This window comes from Monocercomonoides exilis (assembly GCF_001643675.1).
Source record: "Monocercomonoides exilis strain PA203 chromosome Unknown scaffold10-1930038, whole genome shotgun sequence".
NCBI lineage: Eukaryota > Preaxostyla > Oxymonadida > Polymastigidae > Monocercomonoides > Monocercomonoides exilis.
The window spans coordinates 1,552,247-1,569,523 of record NW_027150555.1 but is presented as its reverse complement, the minus strand read 5'-3'; the positions used below and the strand labels follow the sequence as shown (position 1 = coordinate 1,569,523).

The following is a 17,277-nucleotide window of genomic DNA, read 5'->3' as shown; positions in this document are numbered from 1 at the left end:
TAAAGTTGCAAAAATAATAGTGAGGATGAGGGCTCTCCTCTGGAGTGCTTGTGGGTCTATTGAGTTGTATGTGGTTTATTCCCCTTTTGTCATAGTTGTGAAAACCCACACTGATTTATATTGTTTGCCCCTTCTCTGCTTAACTCTCTCGTGAGTTTAAAGAGATGAATTAATATCTTTCTCCTTCGTCTTTATTTCTCTGAAAAGGTTAATGGACTCAATAACTTTTCTCTCAGTTTAATTTTTCTCTCCACTTGAAACATTTTTGTTGGATATAATTTCAAAAAATTGTGCCATTATCTACCTGGCATCTTTGATTGTGAGGGGGTCAGAATCATCAGCACTTAACTTGTCCAAGAATTGTTAAATCTTCGCAGCACTCTCCCTGTATCTCTTTCACTATTTGGGTTACTCAATATTGCTGCTGACATGTCCTTCGCTCCAACGAATTCTCTCCATGCATGAAAGGGTTTTCCAACTTATATATAAATATATATATTCTCCAGTCTAACGCTTGTTATTTTTCATGGGAGTTAATTCTAGTCATCATTTCTCATCTCTTATAATGTTAACTCTATGTTTCTCAATAACAGACTGGTACTATCTTGTTCAACAACAGCTCAATCACTCTTTCTACCTTCTCAGAGAGGATCGTTTCCAAATAGTTCCACAGGGCACCGGCGTAATCTGTTCTGAAATTGTATCTTGTGTTCTCGGTGCGACTATCTGCAATATCTCTGAGACTTTTTCCCCCCTCAGTGCATAGTCCGGCTTTTTCGCCATCAGGCTGAATGCATCTGCTTCCATATTCTGTTCTCCTGGGAGATATTCTGTTTGTTTTATCAAGTCCAGGCTGTTCAGTTTCTTCTCTAGTGCTCTCAGTGTTGGAATAAGCGATGGCACTCTCCTCTTCTTCTGTGTTGTTCATCTCGTGGACATATTGTCTGTCATCTAACGAATATGGTCTATCTTCTGTTGTTTCAGCCATGCTCATTTCCTTTCTAAAGTTCTCAACACTGCTCTGGACTCCTTTTCGTTTATCGCTAACGCACTCTCCTGGAGGGTCCAACTCCCGTGGACATATATCTTCTCCTCTTTGTTCTCCCTCTGTATTGTTAATACTGCACCCCATCCCAGCTCTGAAGCGTTCGTCGTTAGTACCGCAGGTCTGTTCCTTCTCTTCAGACTCCTTGGTCTGTTTTCTTGTAGTATCTTTCTCCAATGTGTTAATTCTCCCAGTATCATTGGGCTGACTATTACCGTCCCCTTCCATCCCCCGCGGTCTATTGTCTGTTTCAGCACGTATTGAATACGCGTCATCTGCAAGCTTGCTGGTGGGTGTTGCAGTCTCACAAAATTCAGCCTCCCGAGGAGTGCTGCTAAGTCTCTTGTTCTGTGATTCATCCCTTTCTTTACATGTGCTATCCAGGTATGCACATCCTTCAGCAAGAGCACTCTCTTCCTCTCTTGGAGCTTCACTTCCATCCTTTCCGAGTTCCAAAGCAATCACAGGAACTACACACTCCTTGTTGATTACAAATTCAAATTCTCTTCTGAATGTATCCATCCCAGACTCCTCAAGATCTGGGTTATTTCTTGTGTGATCAATCTCAATGCATCCCTGTCTGGATGCATGAGGAGAATGTCGTCCAGGTATATCACTAGCTTCACTCTCCACTTTTCTCTGATATATGACGCCGTCCGTCTCATTATCTTCGTAAAAACACTGGGCGCGTCTTTTGCTCCAAAGGGCATCACTACGAAAACGTAGCATTAACTTTGAAAGCTGAAGCACAGATAGGGACTGAATTGTTCATCCACTTTGACGTGCTGGAATGCACTCGATATATCCTGAGTGGTCATCCAATCGTTCTCCTCCAGGAGTTCCACCACTGTCTCCTGGAAATCCATCTTGAAATGCTTTCCCTGCACCTCCTCGTTTAGCGCCCTGCAATCTAGAATCTTTCTCCACTTTCCGTTTTTCTTTATCACCATGAATGTCGGGTTGAACCACTTCACCTCCGACTCCTGTACGGACTTCACCACTCCGTCCCTCAACTTCTGCTTATAAAGGTTTGAGCAATTGCTCCTTCGTGAGGATCTTCAATAACTCTATTAGGCTCCCCATTCTGATAGTTCCTTCTTGTGTACTCGACTACAATCCCAGAAGCTTTCTTTATTCCTCTCTTGATTTCCTTCAAGCACATCATCTTATTCTTCGTTCTCATTTCGCGGAAATAAGCGGAGCCTTCCTCCATTTTCGTCACACTGTGCTGTGCGACTTCTTTCTATATCCTCATCTCGGAATTTTCTGTGGTCTCTTGTTCTATTTCATCCTCGCAATTCAACTGTGCTTTCACTTCTATTTTTATCTCACGATATTTCGCTGTTATTATATCTGCACATATCTCGTTCTTATGCACTGTTTCTGTTCGTTTAATCAGTTCGAAATTTTTTTCCATCTCTTTCTTTATCCTTATCTCGCAGCAACCTCAGCTTTCTCTTCATTCAAACACTTTTGATAGAAAGCGGTTTCCCTCTCCACAATAATCTCGTTTCATCTCACGGTTATCTCTTTTCTCTCTGTCTCGTTATCTTTCGCGGTTTCATATTTGTGATTATCTCCGTAAATAAACATTGTAACTTTTCATTTTATTAATCAATAATATTTCATCGTTTCTGTTTGTCATGCTGTTTCGTAACACAGTTTGTCTATATTTCCTTTGCTAAAGTTGATTTAATAAGCTGAGTTTTCTCTTCATAATAATCTCAATTTAATTGCGTTTCTATTTTTTTCTGTCTTCTCTCTCTCTTCTCTTTGTCTCGCGGCATAACACGGTTTTCTATTCTATCTCTTTTCATATGGGGGAAAATATGGACTTTCAAGCTTTTTTTGCACAAAGCACAAACATTTTGTTTCACTCATAACTTTATCAATCATTCTCAGATTTCGAAATAAATTGGTTTTTCATTACTGCAAACAAACATCATTGATGTGATCACATAATGTTTTGTGACCTCACATGTATTTCAATAAATAAACCCATTTTTTTCAGATTTTTTGATCACAAAAAGTTCATCAAATATACATAATTTTTCAATGAAAATGCCTGAAGTCAAATATTTTGTCCCATATGGGTGATTATTTTTGAAATCATTTTATTTCACACAAAAAATTCGGTGCAAAAATATTTCTTGAATATCAATAAACAAAAATTGAAAAGTGAAAAGGCTTGTTGAATGCATTTAAATCTTTGATTCGGAAAAACCATTAGTTTTTAAAAACAATTTTCATGCTTTTCCTCTTTTGAATCAAAATTTTCTTTCAAAAAACTAACAATTTTATAAAAATCAACATTCCGAAAAAAGATATGATTTCAAAAATAATCACCCATATCTTCTTTAATTTTCGAAATATCTTGCGATTTCTAAATTTTCCTATATCTCACTGCATGTATGGCTCATTTTCCTAATAAATGAACAAAATATTTTGTAGTTTCATTTTCTTTGAAAATATATTGAAATTCATATCTTCATTTTGCATAAATATCTCACAAATATCATAATTTCAGTTTTCTGTTTTGTTGCTTCTATTCTTGTATTGTCTTTTCACTATGCGCGGCTCTCTATTCGTCTTTATTGGCTGTGCACTTCCTTCCATTACAGATGATGTATTTCAAGGTCAGAACTTACCAAGTTCTTCAATAATATTTTCCTTTCTTCCCAGTTTCAGAAATCGATCCAAATCTTTTCCATCTCTGTCTCTGTATTTTTTGTAACAGGCTGTTTCTTCTTAATTATTGCGGACAATAAAGATCTTCTTTGAATTTGAGTATTGGCGAAGTTAGATCTTAAACCACCCATAAATCGTGAACAATACTCATTATTGAGGAGCAAACATGCTCCTTGCGTTTGTTGATTCGCTCTATTGCAAATCTCAAATCCTTTCAGGACCACACCATTCTCTGCTTCCTCTTCTCCTCCCCTTTTTCTCTTTCGTTTCCTTTTTTGTCGTCATCCAAGTCATTTTCCTCAGTCCCACTTTCCTCGGCAAAAATACACTCAAATGTTTCTTCTTTGCTCATTCCCCTCCCTCCATCTGCCATCCTTTCTCTTCTGTCTTTTCTCCTTCTCCCCCGCGTCTCCTTCTTCCTTTTCTTCACAATCATTCGCATCCCACCTGCCAATTCTCCTTTTCCCAGCGAATCCGCTTCACCTCCCTCTTTCTCTCCTTCTCTCTTTTGATTGCCTCTTTTGCGGAATACAATTCATCTTCAATCACATTTTCTCATGACTCTTTTGCCCCGAAGCCTGTTGATATAATATTCTCTTCGTGCGGAACAACAGTCATCCATAGTTCGTTGTATTTTTGTTTCCAGATCTTGAGGCTTCCGAAGAATTTGAAAGTTCAATTTGTTGCCTTCAAGCGAATATGAAATCCAAAAAAACAGAGACAAAAATCAAAAGGTCGAACGATTGAGGCAACTCCAATCATTCAGAAATCGAGTTGTTCAGATGGAAATATTGGCTTATCCACTCGTTTGTTCGCGTCTTCGCCTTCTTCTTGCTTCATTAGAACACTTCGCAGACTCGACTCATTGTGTTATTTCTGCTTTCCTTTCTGCGAATCTCCACTCTTTGGCGCATTCATTCTGGCTTCGGGAAGGAATAATCAGCCTCAGCCAATCTTTTCTTCCTTTTTCATTCTCTTTGTCCTCTGCCGTCTTCTCCAATTTTCTGCTGAATAAAAAGCTCGCTCAAAGCCATGCTCTTCATCGCATTCAGCGTTTCCCGATGCTCAACAATATTGGCCGTTGCCCCTTTTCTCCAATCGACACTTCTCATTTTCCGTCTTTCAATTCTTTTTGCTGGATGCATCGCCAAAACCGATTGCTCTGAATGCCATCTGTGCTTCTCCAGCGAAAGTCAATTTGTTTCTCGTGCATTGCATTTGGCTTTGCATCAGCCAGCGTCAAAACAGCAAAATCCGATTCGTGAAAAGACTTGCAAATCAAACACCATTATTCTTCTTGTGAACATGAAAGCAAATGATGTGGGTCTTCACAAAATGAAAGAAGAGGACCAGAATTATTGTTGATGCTATCTGGATCTCATCCAGAAACAAAAGTGTTTTTTGTGTTAACTTTTTTCTCTTCATGATCTCCAGTCGTTGCCAAAGGCGTTAAAAAACATTCAAAGAAATAATGTTAAACAGCATTTTCAAAGGATATCGAATATTCTCAATGGCTTTCAAACGAACTTTGAAGATCATTTGCCGTGTGAAAAATTGTTGCATCCACTAAAAAAAAGATGCTTCGATAGACAGATGACCAAACATGCACACGCATGCACAAACAAAAAATAAAATAAAATAAAGAAAAATAAAGAAAAAAGAAAAAAGAAAAAAGAAAAAAGAAAAAAGAAAATTTCTTTTGAGAAATAAGCATTCACACAAAACACAAAAATTAGCTTTCACAACGTTTTCGAAGATTATTAAATCATTTGCCATTTTCTTCAAATAATTTCTTAATATCAGGAATGAATGGATAAATATTTTGTGCAATCGCAATGTATAGGTTTCTGTCAACCAATTTGTTCATCAATTCAACAAGTACAGCGAAAACTCCGCAGTCAACTTTCACAAACATTCCAACACTTTTCAACACTCTGCTTGCAACTGCATCAGGCGATTGCTGAAATAAATCTGAGAATATCAAGAAATTGTTATTATTATTATTTATTTATTTATTTTTTTGAAAAAAAAGAAACACAATCGCAAATGCACACTAATCAAATCCATAACAAAAAAACGCGGGATTCTGTCATGAAACTTCGTTTTCACAGAGCCTGGACGGATTGAAACAACATCTATCTTCAAGCCTGAAACATTAAAAATTTTGAAAAACAGAGCATGAAAAGACGAGAAGAATGGACTGTGGAAGTTGAAATCGGATGCACACATGAAGCTTCCAAAGACAAGCATTCACCAAAATGATCCAAATATGCTTTTGTTGCTGAGTACACCGCGTTATAAGGGCTCACAAAACATCCTGTCACTGACGAAGTGAATATCACACATCCTCTGCGCCATTTCCTTCCATCAAAATGAGGCCTTCGCTTCGCCAAAATGGGGAAAAGCGCATTTATAAGGTGCTGATGCCCAACAATGTTCGAGTGAAACATGTGCAAAGTTGATGCACTCGGATTGGATGCACTCTAAAAGATATCCATCATTTTTTTTTTCAAAAGACAGAAAATATAATTTCGGATGTTTCCTTGTGTCAAACCTCAAATAATCCATATCCAGCATTCACAACAATTGCGCTGATATCGAGCCCGTCAATCTGATTCAGCACTGTCTTTGCCAAAATGTTTGGATCCTTTGAGAGATCTGCGCAGATTAAACAAACTTGGATGGTTGGGAACCTTCCGAAAAAAAAAAGAAGAAGAAGAAGAAAAATCTTCAAAATAAATCACAAAATAAAATCACAATTTGACACACAAATTGTTGAGAATTGCTTTGGCATTTTTCAGATTCTGCTCCGTTTCTGATAAAATGATAAGATTCATTCCCTTCGGAACAATGATTCATAAGCACCCAATTTCAACTCTTTCACTTCAATGGCGCATTCAAAAAGAAGCAACAAAATACTTGTCGACCCAGCTTTTTCGCAAGCGAAAGTCCGATTCCCGACGAACCTCCTGTGATAAATGCCCACGAACGCCCATATCGTTTGACAAAATTTGTTTCCTTCGCAAATAAAATGGCTAATTGGGGAAGAAGATACGCAGCAACAGAAACCAAAAATACAAAGCCACAACAAGAAAATAAAATATGAAATATTTGAAGCATTTAATTATTGGATGAACTGATCAAATCAAGAATTTTGTTGGATTAAAAGCTTTCTATTCAAATATATCATCGGCAAAATAATCCACAATTGAAAAATCAAAAAGATTTTTTATTAAAAAAAAAGAAAAGGAAAAATCACTTTTGGAAAAGAATTATTGAAAATCCGTTTCAAATCCAATGAGTTCAACTTTTTTTTTTTTTAAATTTCCCGTTGAATTTCACATGAGAGCGAATGAGTTTTTGTGAGTTGAAAATGAATCATTTATTCGATTGCAAATTCTGTTGTTTCTTTTGAAAAAAGAAATATCAGGAAGAATTTCTCTTGAAAATAAAAATACTTCTGATGAATTGAAAAATATCGCAGTTATTGCGAAATGAATATTTTCATTTCAAGATAACTGACACGTTTCCCAACTCAACAAGCTGGTGGTGTGTTTGTGCTAATTGTTTCACAGGAAGAGTGAACAAGAATAATTATTGTGAGGTACATACAGATATATAACACTCGTTAACATCAACAAAAGAAGACATTTCGTGATAAAAAACGAAAAGGATGAAACAAAAAATCGAAAAATATGCCAAACGAATAAAAAAAAGAAAAAAGAAAAGAAAAGAAAAAACAAAAATTGTTGAATACACACACGCAAAAGATAAAATGCAAAATGCACTTTAATAAAAAAAACAGATATATAATTTTTTTCCCCATTCCAGCTCATTTTCCATTAACAAGCAGTGTCTTCGAATTGCTCCTCCCAGACTCATCGCTTTCTTTGCTCTCTTCGTTTTCTCTCTGGCAACCCGAAAAGCATTCATAATCAACCGCATCTGAAATCGTAACAATCACCGCCCCCGGCGGAAATCGCTGGATGAACTCCCGCTTCAACTCCATCAGCTTCGGCCGATCTTTTGCTTCTTGGCTCAAGCACGACTTCACACACTCAAACAACGACGAATCCCTTTCTGCCCCATGCACAGGCCTCTCCCCATTCGCAATATTCTGCCCAGCCAGCTCGGCCGCATACTCCCCAAACGGTATCTCCAGCGTCAGGCACTCCCACAGCATCATCCCAATCGAAAACGCCACTGACTTCTTCGTTGCCCCCATCTTCTTGTTCATTTGCAGTTCAGGCGCCTTCCACCGCAAACACTCTTTTATGTCATCGTCGTCCTCTTCAAACGCAGACGACGGAGGAGGCGACCCTCTTCCATTTCTATTCGCTCTTGAGCAGTCAGACGTTGATGTGGCAATCGAACACGACGAAATGGACGACGAGTCTGAATCATCTGAGGAGCAGTCAAAGTGGAGGACAATGCAGATCACCATGTGCTCTGAGAACAGCACAACAAGCGAACTAAGACTGCTCAATGACTGCAGCTCATTTTCCATTTCGTCAAACGAGTGAATTGCTCCATTCGCCACCCAGAATAGGATCTGCGCAGCTGTCTGCTCCCTCTCCTCCAAAGTGCCGATCGCCATCTCTTTCTTCTCGTTCCGCCCATGAAGCAGCATGAACAGAGAATCCCTCAAGTCTACAATCAGTTTCTCGTGAGGCGATGAGCAGGCCATCGCATCCACCAGATTCGACATCGATGAGGTGGTTGGACAAAGACTCTCTGATCGAACAAAAGTGGTATCTGTGTCTGATGTGTCAGTTGAGCAAGTTGAAGAAATTGACGGCGATGGTGTTCTCTTCCTTATCTCTTCTTCTTTTTCATCCACCTTCTCCAGCATCCATTCAGGAATCTTGTCTGAGTCTTTTCCCAAGATATATTCTGTTGATCCGCTTTCAGACAGCAAATACTCTTCTGACTCTGAATGCACCATCTGCTTCCCATTCATTCTCTTTTTAATTCTCTCTTCATTTTTCTTCTCTGCTTCTCTCTCAGCTCTCTTCCACTGCTCTTCTGGTGACATCTCCATCGTCACCATCTCAATCAGCTTCGGATCTTTTCTGATGTTGTCTTCCACAATTATCTCCAATTCTTCTGTTCTTCTCTTTTGTTTCCTCCATCGAACAGCCAGAACAATTGACACAACAAGAACTATTAAGAACAAAACAACAAATATAACTGCAATTATTAAAGTCCATGATTTTCCTTCTTTCCCTCCCTCAACAAGATTTCCTTCTCCATCTGGCTCAGAATTGCTTCTGTTCTTCAGAATAAATGAATCAGTGGCTGATGGCAAATTGACTTTTCCAAACAAAATGCACACCCTCACTTCTGCTTCACTTGGCACCCCTTCAATTATCTTGGCAGGAACAGACCCATGCACCTCTTCCTCTGATATGAAACCGCTTGCATCAAACAAATATTTCTCAACCACCTCCTCATCCCCAATCGCTGCAACGGTCTTGAACGAGAGGTTGCACGGAAGGAGAACCGATCCTCTGAACACAACGTCCACCTTCTCCCCTGACTTTTCCGATGTCACACTCTCCACCTTCGGGATGAAAAACGCAGATGCCCTTTCTTTCGCTATTCCTTCCAGTGTGCATCCTTTATCCAATATCCACAGCGAGGTGTTGTCTTTCAATCCATCCCCTCCCTTCAAACTCATCACTTTCAATTTTGCTGAGTCTCCACACAAAACATTCCGCCTTGCCGATCCATAATTCGCTATTGATGGATTGTTGTTCATGAATTCTCCTTTCTCAATCTCCACACTTCCTCCTGATAAGGAAAGCCCTCCATTTTCTGAATTTGCCAGCGTCGAGTCCTTCATCAATCCGGAGCAATTCTGAAGATCAACCATCGACCCATTCCATCGGCACAGATTATCGAGTGAATCTTCGTTGACTCCAAACTGTTGCTCGCCTGTTGCTCCGTCAAACGAACATGAAGATAAGTTAACATCCGTTAAATCCGTCAAAGTCGCAATTCTCCCTTTGTCTGAGGATGAGATGCATTTGTGGCTGGTGCAGTTCTCCAACTCCACCAATAAAGACGAAGACGAAGACGAAGACGAAGCAGCCAAGCAGCACGGACCAAATGATTCTCTCGTTATGTTTTGATATGATGACTGCTTCAGCCGGAATGTTGAAGCATTTGATGCCACACTCACTGCACATCCTTCTCTGAGCTTCGCGTTCGAAATGGACAAGAAATTCATCTCGACATTCGCATCTGCACATTCAACAGAAAGCAAAGAACCAGACAGCACAGATATGGCATCGAAGTCCGAATGATAGCACTGGATGTTTGAATGATCTCCTGAACCGTCTGAGGAAAACGCAATCAAACTTGCTTTGCTCTCTGCATTTAGGATTTGAACCTTCTGCAGCTGAGAGTCTTTGCAGTTGTGAAGGAGAAGGGCGGATTGTTCAAGTGCGCAACTGGAAATAAGCACCTGCTGCATTGAGAGGTTTGTCAAATTGCGGAAGTCCAATAACACACCACAATTCACATCAGAAATGTTCAAGTTCATAAATGAGCAATATTGCCCCCCTCTTGCTGCCACGCACGAAGAACCGAGGCGGAGAAAGGCAAAAGTGCATCCGTTGATCGATAGCCTGCCATTCTCCACGAGAACGATGGAGCAGTTCAGTCTCATTTCGGAGTTTCCATTCCAATCTTCTTGAGCAAATGCTGTATCTGCAATAGACAAGTTGCCATCAGCCAGCAATAACAAGCTGGAATGAGGAGAAGAAAAAGCGCTCCCAAACAAAAACGTGAGAAATTCCATTTTCACTCTCGACGAGCACGAAACGAGGCTTTTCGTCTTGCTTCCGATGCTGCTGTTCAGCACAACACTCCCCCTGGCGCCTTCTGCATCCAGCGACTTGATCGAGACATCGCAAGCGCTTGCTTCCCCTGTCACCTCAGCGCTTTTGTCAATCAGCAAATTGCTGTAAACTGAAGGAATGATGTGCGGCAGCGCAACATTCAGCGAAATGCACGGTTCGCTCATTGCACCACACTGGCGCGTGTCAGAGGCATTGTCCGCTGAAGAAGATGCAAATATCGTCTCGCTCTGATACACAACCACAAGCAGCAACAGATCTTGCTCGTCGCTATAGTCGGGTGCTGTGCATCCCCACATCGCAAGATCCCGGACAAACGGCGCTCTGAAATCGAGCTCAAACAGCTCGGCGCCTATTTGAGTTTTCACATTCGCGCATTTCACATACACGTCTCTTCCCACAAATGCTTTGTTCTCCATGAACGTGGTGTTTTTCAGCAGGAAAGGAAGCAGGCCATCTCTTGTGATCGAAGAGCAGTCCAGGAATATCGCGCCTCCTCTTCCAGTCGCCGAACAGAAACAGCCTGAGATTGTGGAAAAACGGATCTCAAAAAACCCTCCTTCGCTCAATTTCATCATCATTCCTCCGCCGCTCTCGCTCTGGCTGCTTCCACAATTCTTGATCGACGTGTTTTGCACAGACACGCTGGAAGGCTTGCTGCCTGTGCAGCTGATGACGGATGGCTCAGATGGTGCACTTTGGAGGAGCGAGAAAAGTGTGCAGCATTTCAGCTGAACTGTCGGGCCTTTGTCTTCATTCAATTCCTGTGGCTCGTCTTGCAATTTGCCCTGCCCCAGCACAGACACAATGCTTTTGCCCATCAGCTCCATGTTGCTCATCGAAACATTTGTCAAGTCAATGCTGCTGCCATGCGACACCATCAGAATGTGACTTTCGGCTTGGATGGATTTGAATGAACAGCTCGATAATTCGCATGTTCCAGACAGACAGGCAACGATGCAATAATGAATGGCGGTGGAGGAGACGCTGATGAAGGAGCAGCCTTGAGCAGCAAAGGAGCTGCCAGCCGTGCTTATCAGCTTCGTCTGCCTCCACCCAGAGCCATCCCCGCAGCAGACCTCAATGTTCATCAAGGAGCTTTTTCCATCGTTTGCAAGCACACAATCGCCTTCTTCTTCATTTCCGTTCTGAGGCGAAATGGCTGCTCCGAAAGTCAGTACAGGACGAGACTTGGCATCAACTGAAGTTACAGAGACGTTTGAAATGTCCATCTCGCTGTTCACCTGAGCTTCATCGACGATCACGAAAGTGTTCATGCTTGGTTGCGCCGGATCTTCCAAAGCACGAAAATGCTTCTGCCCATACTCCATTGTTGCGCATGGCTCTTCTCCACTCCCACACCGCAGAACATCCCACCCACTGTTCTTGCTGAGATAGATTTCCTGAGAAGAGAATCCAATCAGAAATCGGCACAGGTCGAAGTTTGTTTTTGTGGTGTCGTTCCCCACGAACAAGTTTGTATCGTTTGCTGTCTCGCTAACCTCAAATGCCAATGTCTGCTTTGTGATGGAAACGTTCAGGTCTGACGAGAGAAAGAACACGTTTTTCCCGTGCTTTGCAGAGCACTGATCGAAGGTTATCTGCTGGAAGGAGAACGCATCGGAAGCCGAGCAGTCGAAATAGATGCCTCCTCCCTTTCCACCTGCTTCACTTTCAGCACAGCATTTTGTAAATGTGGCGTTCTCCATCACAAACTGACCTTGTGCCTCAACAACAATTTTCATCGCGCCTCCCTCCATGCTCTGGGTGCCTTTGGCATTCGTGGCATTCCAGTGCAAGCACTCAACATGGCTTGAAATTGAGGATGAAATAAACACAGCGCTGTCTGCATTGCCATTAGCTATCCCTGAAAAAGTGCATTGTGTAAGACAGACAGTCTTGTCGCTCGTTGTTCCCTCGTTCAATAGTTTGGATGTTGATGATGGAATCACACCGATGAGAGGCTGATCGCTGATGTCTGTGTTCTTCACATTCAATGAAATAATCGTTGTTGGGGTGCTGGCTGCGTTTTCGCTCACTGCGATAGGCGCATGATGAAGATTCGCTGAATTCAATTGGCAGTTGTCCATATTGAGGATTCCTCCGCTCATCTGAAACAGCCTGTAACCTATCTGGCTGACCTCGCCCTGCTGCATCTCGAATGCACACTTTGTCAGCGACAGGTTGCTCTCAGAAGTCAAGGATATTAACGTTTCGATCTCAGCATCAAAAGAAGAAGGAAGCAAAAAGCGGATTGACTCGATGGATGCATTCCCCGTGGCTGCCATCACTTTTCCATTCAGAGCATTCAGCGATTTGATGCAAGTGATTTCGGCTTTCGATGCATCTGATGATCTCAAGTTCACATTGTGCAGCATCATTTCGTTTTCTATTGTTGCTGATTTAACGATAGCTATTGTTTTTGCACTCAATTCTGCCAGTCTTTCCACGCAATAATCAATCGATTGGCACGGATAATCAGAGAACCCACACACAACAGTATCAGCTCCATCCTCGCTCCCAACATGGATTGTGCTTCCAACTTCCTCAAAAAACAGAACCAACGGAATCGAATGCTCACGATCATTTCCATTGAACCCACGCAAATCGTCGAAGGAACTGTGTCCCAATGAACAAGCAAAAGGAAGCTTTTCGCTCGTGATCGATTCCTTCAGGTTCGGGGATTGAACAAACAAGTCGTTTCCATGCTTCGCTTTGTTTGGCTTTTCTGATGAAAAAGAAGGAGCTGTGATGGCAAATCCTGCATCTGAGTGCTCAAGATCCAGAAAGATCCCTCCCCCGAATCCCTCCTGCGAACCGAAAGGCGCCTCGCACTCTTCGAACGAACATCCAGAAATTGTTGCTGTGCATGTGCTTGGCAGCGAGAGGAACAGCGCCCCACCTCCATTTCCATCCCCAGAAACAACGCAATGCTCAAAGATGCATCCGCTTATTGAAGCTTCGCAACCATTCTCTGACCCTTCGCTCCAAACAGCATTCAGGCATCCTCCGTTCTGCTCGCTCTCAACATCCCAAAAAGAAGCATTCGAAAGAGAGACAGATTTGCAATCCGACAAAGCAATTGCACAGCCTTGCGAAAATCCAAACCCAGAGACATTCACAAATTTCATCGTCAACGAACCTTCTTCAACTTGAATCAGGGATTTTGTTGATGGTTGTGTTGATTGGGAGCTTTTGGCGAAACTGCACAGCTCCAGCTCAAGCAACCCAGAGCAGCCAATTGCAATTGCAGATCGGTTGAACACGCAAACAAAGGAAATCCTCTTTGCATTCAGCGAACCATTCCCAATGGAGATCAAGCAGTCGTTTGACGAGGCTTCGCGACACTTTATTGCAGATGAGTTGTTCTCTGCTCCGCTGAGAACGATATTTCTCCACTTAACGTCAATCATGTCTTCTTCAAATTCTTCTCCGTTCATGTAAACATTTTGATTTAGTTGCTCTTTCCATCTTGTCACTCCATATTCCACTGTTTGGCATTCTGAATCTGTTCCTCCACAAGTGTTCACATCGCTTCCGGAATTGCTGATGTGTATTTCTGACTGAGGAGCTGGCAGATATGAGTCATATGCAACACCTTTGTCTCCGCAGTCCCATGCATATTCGACGCATTGCACAACTTTTCTTTGGGCCGTTGAAAGAGTCAAACATTGCAATATCTGAACTGAGGCATCGGCCAAGCTAAATCCAGGTCCAATAAAAATATCTGCTGCGTGAGTAGATTTCTGCACTGTATTGTTTTCAAACAAGCAAAATTTGATTTTGAGATTCGTTTTATAATCATTATAAGATACATCTATTCCACCTGCGCCAGTTGGAGCATCTCCTTTTAATAAATAACAATTTGATATCTCAAAATCAGTTCTTGGTTCTTGAAGAAAGACTGTTCCGGCATAACATCTGAGTGCTCTGCTGCTTTCAAATACAGAGTTGAAAAGTGATCCCCACACTCCTTCATCCCAAGCAACACTTCCTCCATAAATTGCTGAACAATTTTCAAAAGAACAGCCAATTACAATAGATAAATTATTTGTTATTTGAGCAAATGCTCCACCAATTGTCCATTCTCTCGCTCCTCTACAATTATTAAAAATAGAATTTTCAATGTTGCAATCACTTCCATCGCTAAAAATTGCACCTCCATGACCATACATATCTGAAAACGTATTATAGCATCCTAAAAAAATACATTTCCCAACAGTGAGCTTTGCACTGCCACAAACTAAAATTGCACCACCATTAGCAGCGCTGCACTCGGTGAAGTTGCAATCTTCAAATTTGATTTCTCCTTCTGAAAATGACTGCGCTCTATTCGTGAAGTTCTGATGAGAAATGGTGTTTCTCGAACGAATGAAAGAAGTGTTCGAGGAGCCAAAGCCACATCCACGAGAGCCAGAAATGAGAACTCCATAAAACGGGCAAACGCAATCAGTGACAGCGCAGCCTTCAATTTTGCTCTCTTGCAAAGAATGCTTTTGTGGAAAGTTTTTGTTGCTGCTCTGAACAGATATATTGTGGAAGCTGCAAAAAGAAGCCGAAGCAAATGTTAAATCCACATCTCCAATGAACGGATTCGCAAGCGAGGCACAAAATGAAGAAAATGTGCAGCTCAAAATATGGACATGTCCTGTCAAAGGAAGTGAGCAGGGGCTTGCTGAGACAAGAGATGGCCACGCCTGCTGTGGAAAAGTCCTTCGCAAAGATATATTCTCCATTAGTATTGTTCCTCCTGCGCACTCAAAAGCAGAAGATTCCGTCTCTGTCCCCACACTTATAATGCAATCTCTAACAAACAATCTGGACAATTCGTTTCTCACAGAAATGGAAGAAGTGATTTTCTGGATAATATTTATTTGCTCAACTGCCAACGACGAGTTCAGAACCGTCATTCTGCTGCAAACACAGCTCCACTTGTTCATATCATTATTGAGTGCGCCAGCAAGAAAGTTATGATCAAATGCCCCTTCTGAATCCTCCTGCAATCGTTTTATGCTCTTTTCTGTATTTTGCGACCACCCAGATGAATCAAACTCCTGCAGCTCATTACACTTCGCCGCATTGATTGCATCCACTCTGTGCGGAAAGGGCGCATTTTTGCTTGCCTCATGAGTTTCTCCTAACCTCCCAATGCTATAATCTTGAAAATCAGCTTTTTTGAATGCATCTGCTTTGTAGCCCGTTTCTTCGTTGCAGTAAATTGAACGCATAATTATTGAAACACTAAAACTTGCGAAAAGCAAGGCTCCTGCTCTTCCTTTGCAACGCAGCAGCATGCTTGTTTTCTTGATATTTTTATTTTATAACATTGATCAATATTATCAGATATGGGTTATCTTATTCAAATTTTCAAAAAATATATGCATTTAAATATCTCATGAACAACATTAACTTAGATAAGTGGGAACAAAACGTTGGGCCTCTGCGACGCACATTTTTTGAGTGCAAATTGTCGGTTGAGAAATTATTCATTTGTCGAAAATTTTGAAATGATTGTTTTTTTCATAATTTTGCTATTCATGAATATATCTGACTTTCCTTTACTTCACTGTTACTTTTTTTTTTTTTTTTTTTTTTTTTTTTTTTTTTTTTTTTTTTATGTTATTACCATAATAATATTAAATTTTATGTTTTGAAAACAAATAAAAAATTAATGAAAAAACTGGAGAAGATTTATGAAAGAAATCAAAATGATTGTTGTTTTTTATAAAGCGCAATGATTTGGAATGGAAGTTTTTTGGGATATCATTGCTGCTGATGTGGATTTGATAAGTTGAGATAATTTTAACGTTGTTTTTCTAAATGCTCGAAGAAAATTTTCTCATGAATAAGAATTGTTCTATTCATCATCTTCTTCTTCTTCCTCTTCTATTTCACCAGTTCCTTTGCTTCCGCCCGCTTCAACATGGCCATCTTCCATTGAAACTCAATATCCATTTCGTACCACTTCATCAAAGCATCTCACATTACACTCCACAACTCCATATTTCATATCCCAAGTGCCTTCTCCTTCTCATTCTTCTTTTCCTTCTAATTCTCTTTCTCTTTCTCTTTCTCTTTCTCTTTCTCTTTCTCTTTCTTTCTTTCTCTCTTTCTTTCTTTCTTTCTTTTTTCTTTCTCCCACGCAATTCTCCCAACTCTCCTCTTCCTCCTCTTCCTCTTCCTCAAATCTTCCTCCATTTGTATCTCGAACATTTCCCCTGCAAAATCAGAAGAAAATTTTCTTTCGTATGCTTTTCGATCATTTTTGAGAAGAATTCTTTTCATCTTCATCATTTTCTTCAAAACGGTAAAGAAAATGAATATTTAACTTTTTCTTTTCATTTTTTGTATTGTTTTCTGTGTGAAAGAAGGAGAAGATGAAGAAAAATAAGAAGAAATTTCTTTATTCAATTTATTCTTTTTCTCCGTTTTCAATTATTTCTTCTTTTATTTCTTCATCATCTTTTTTCTCTTCTTCTTCCATTTGTTTCTCTTTTTCTCATAGTTGTGCTTATTTCAAGCAGCATCAATGTGTCAAAGTGCATTTTTGAATAGCAAAAAATACGTTGTGAGAAGAGGTTAACTTGCTTTTTGCTGAAATGACTGATCATTCACTGAAACTTCTGCATATTTCCTTTTTTATTCTAAGGCGACAAAAAAAGTGTGTTGTTATTTTTCTTA

General features: G+C 40.6%; 3 protein-coding genes across 3 annotated transcripts; all 3 read right to left on the bottom strand.

Moving 5' to 3' along the window:
* Window positions 1-583: 583 nt before the first annotated feature.
* MONOS_12546 (uncharacterized protein) lies at window positions 584-1,774 on the bottom strand (the record flags this gene model as incomplete). The annotated part of the gene is made up of 1 exon (XM_067865175.1): window positions 584-1,774. One exon carries the CDS (start codon window positions 1,772-1,774, stop codon window positions 584-586), a length of 1,191 nt encoding a protein of 396 aa, XP_067732144.1.
* A 3,724-nt stretch (window positions 1,775-5,498) lies between these two features.
* Window positions 5,499-6,570, bottom strand: MONOS_8112 (putative short chain dehydrogenase; the record flags this gene model as incomplete). Its single annotated transcript, XM_067878497.1, has 5 exons — window positions 5,499-5,704; window positions 5,788-5,880; window positions 5,961-6,216; window positions 6,288-6,426; window positions 6,503-6,570. The coding sequence occupies 5 exons, from the start codon at window positions 6,568-6,570 to the stop codon at window positions 5,499-5,501; spliced, it is 762 nt and encodes a 253-aa protein (XP_067732143.1).
* Window positions 6,571-7,126: 556 nt separating this feature from the next.
* Window positions 7,127-15,824, bottom strand: MONOS_12558 (uncharacterized protein; the record flags this gene model as incomplete). Its single annotated transcript, XM_067865188.1, has 1 exon — window positions 7,127-15,824. One exon carries the CDS (start codon window positions 15,822-15,824, stop codon window positions 7,566-7,568), a length of 8,259 nt encoding a protein of 2,752 aa, XP_067732142.1. The 3' UTR covers window positions 7,127-7,565.
* Window positions 15,825-17,277: the final 1,453 nt, after the last annotated feature.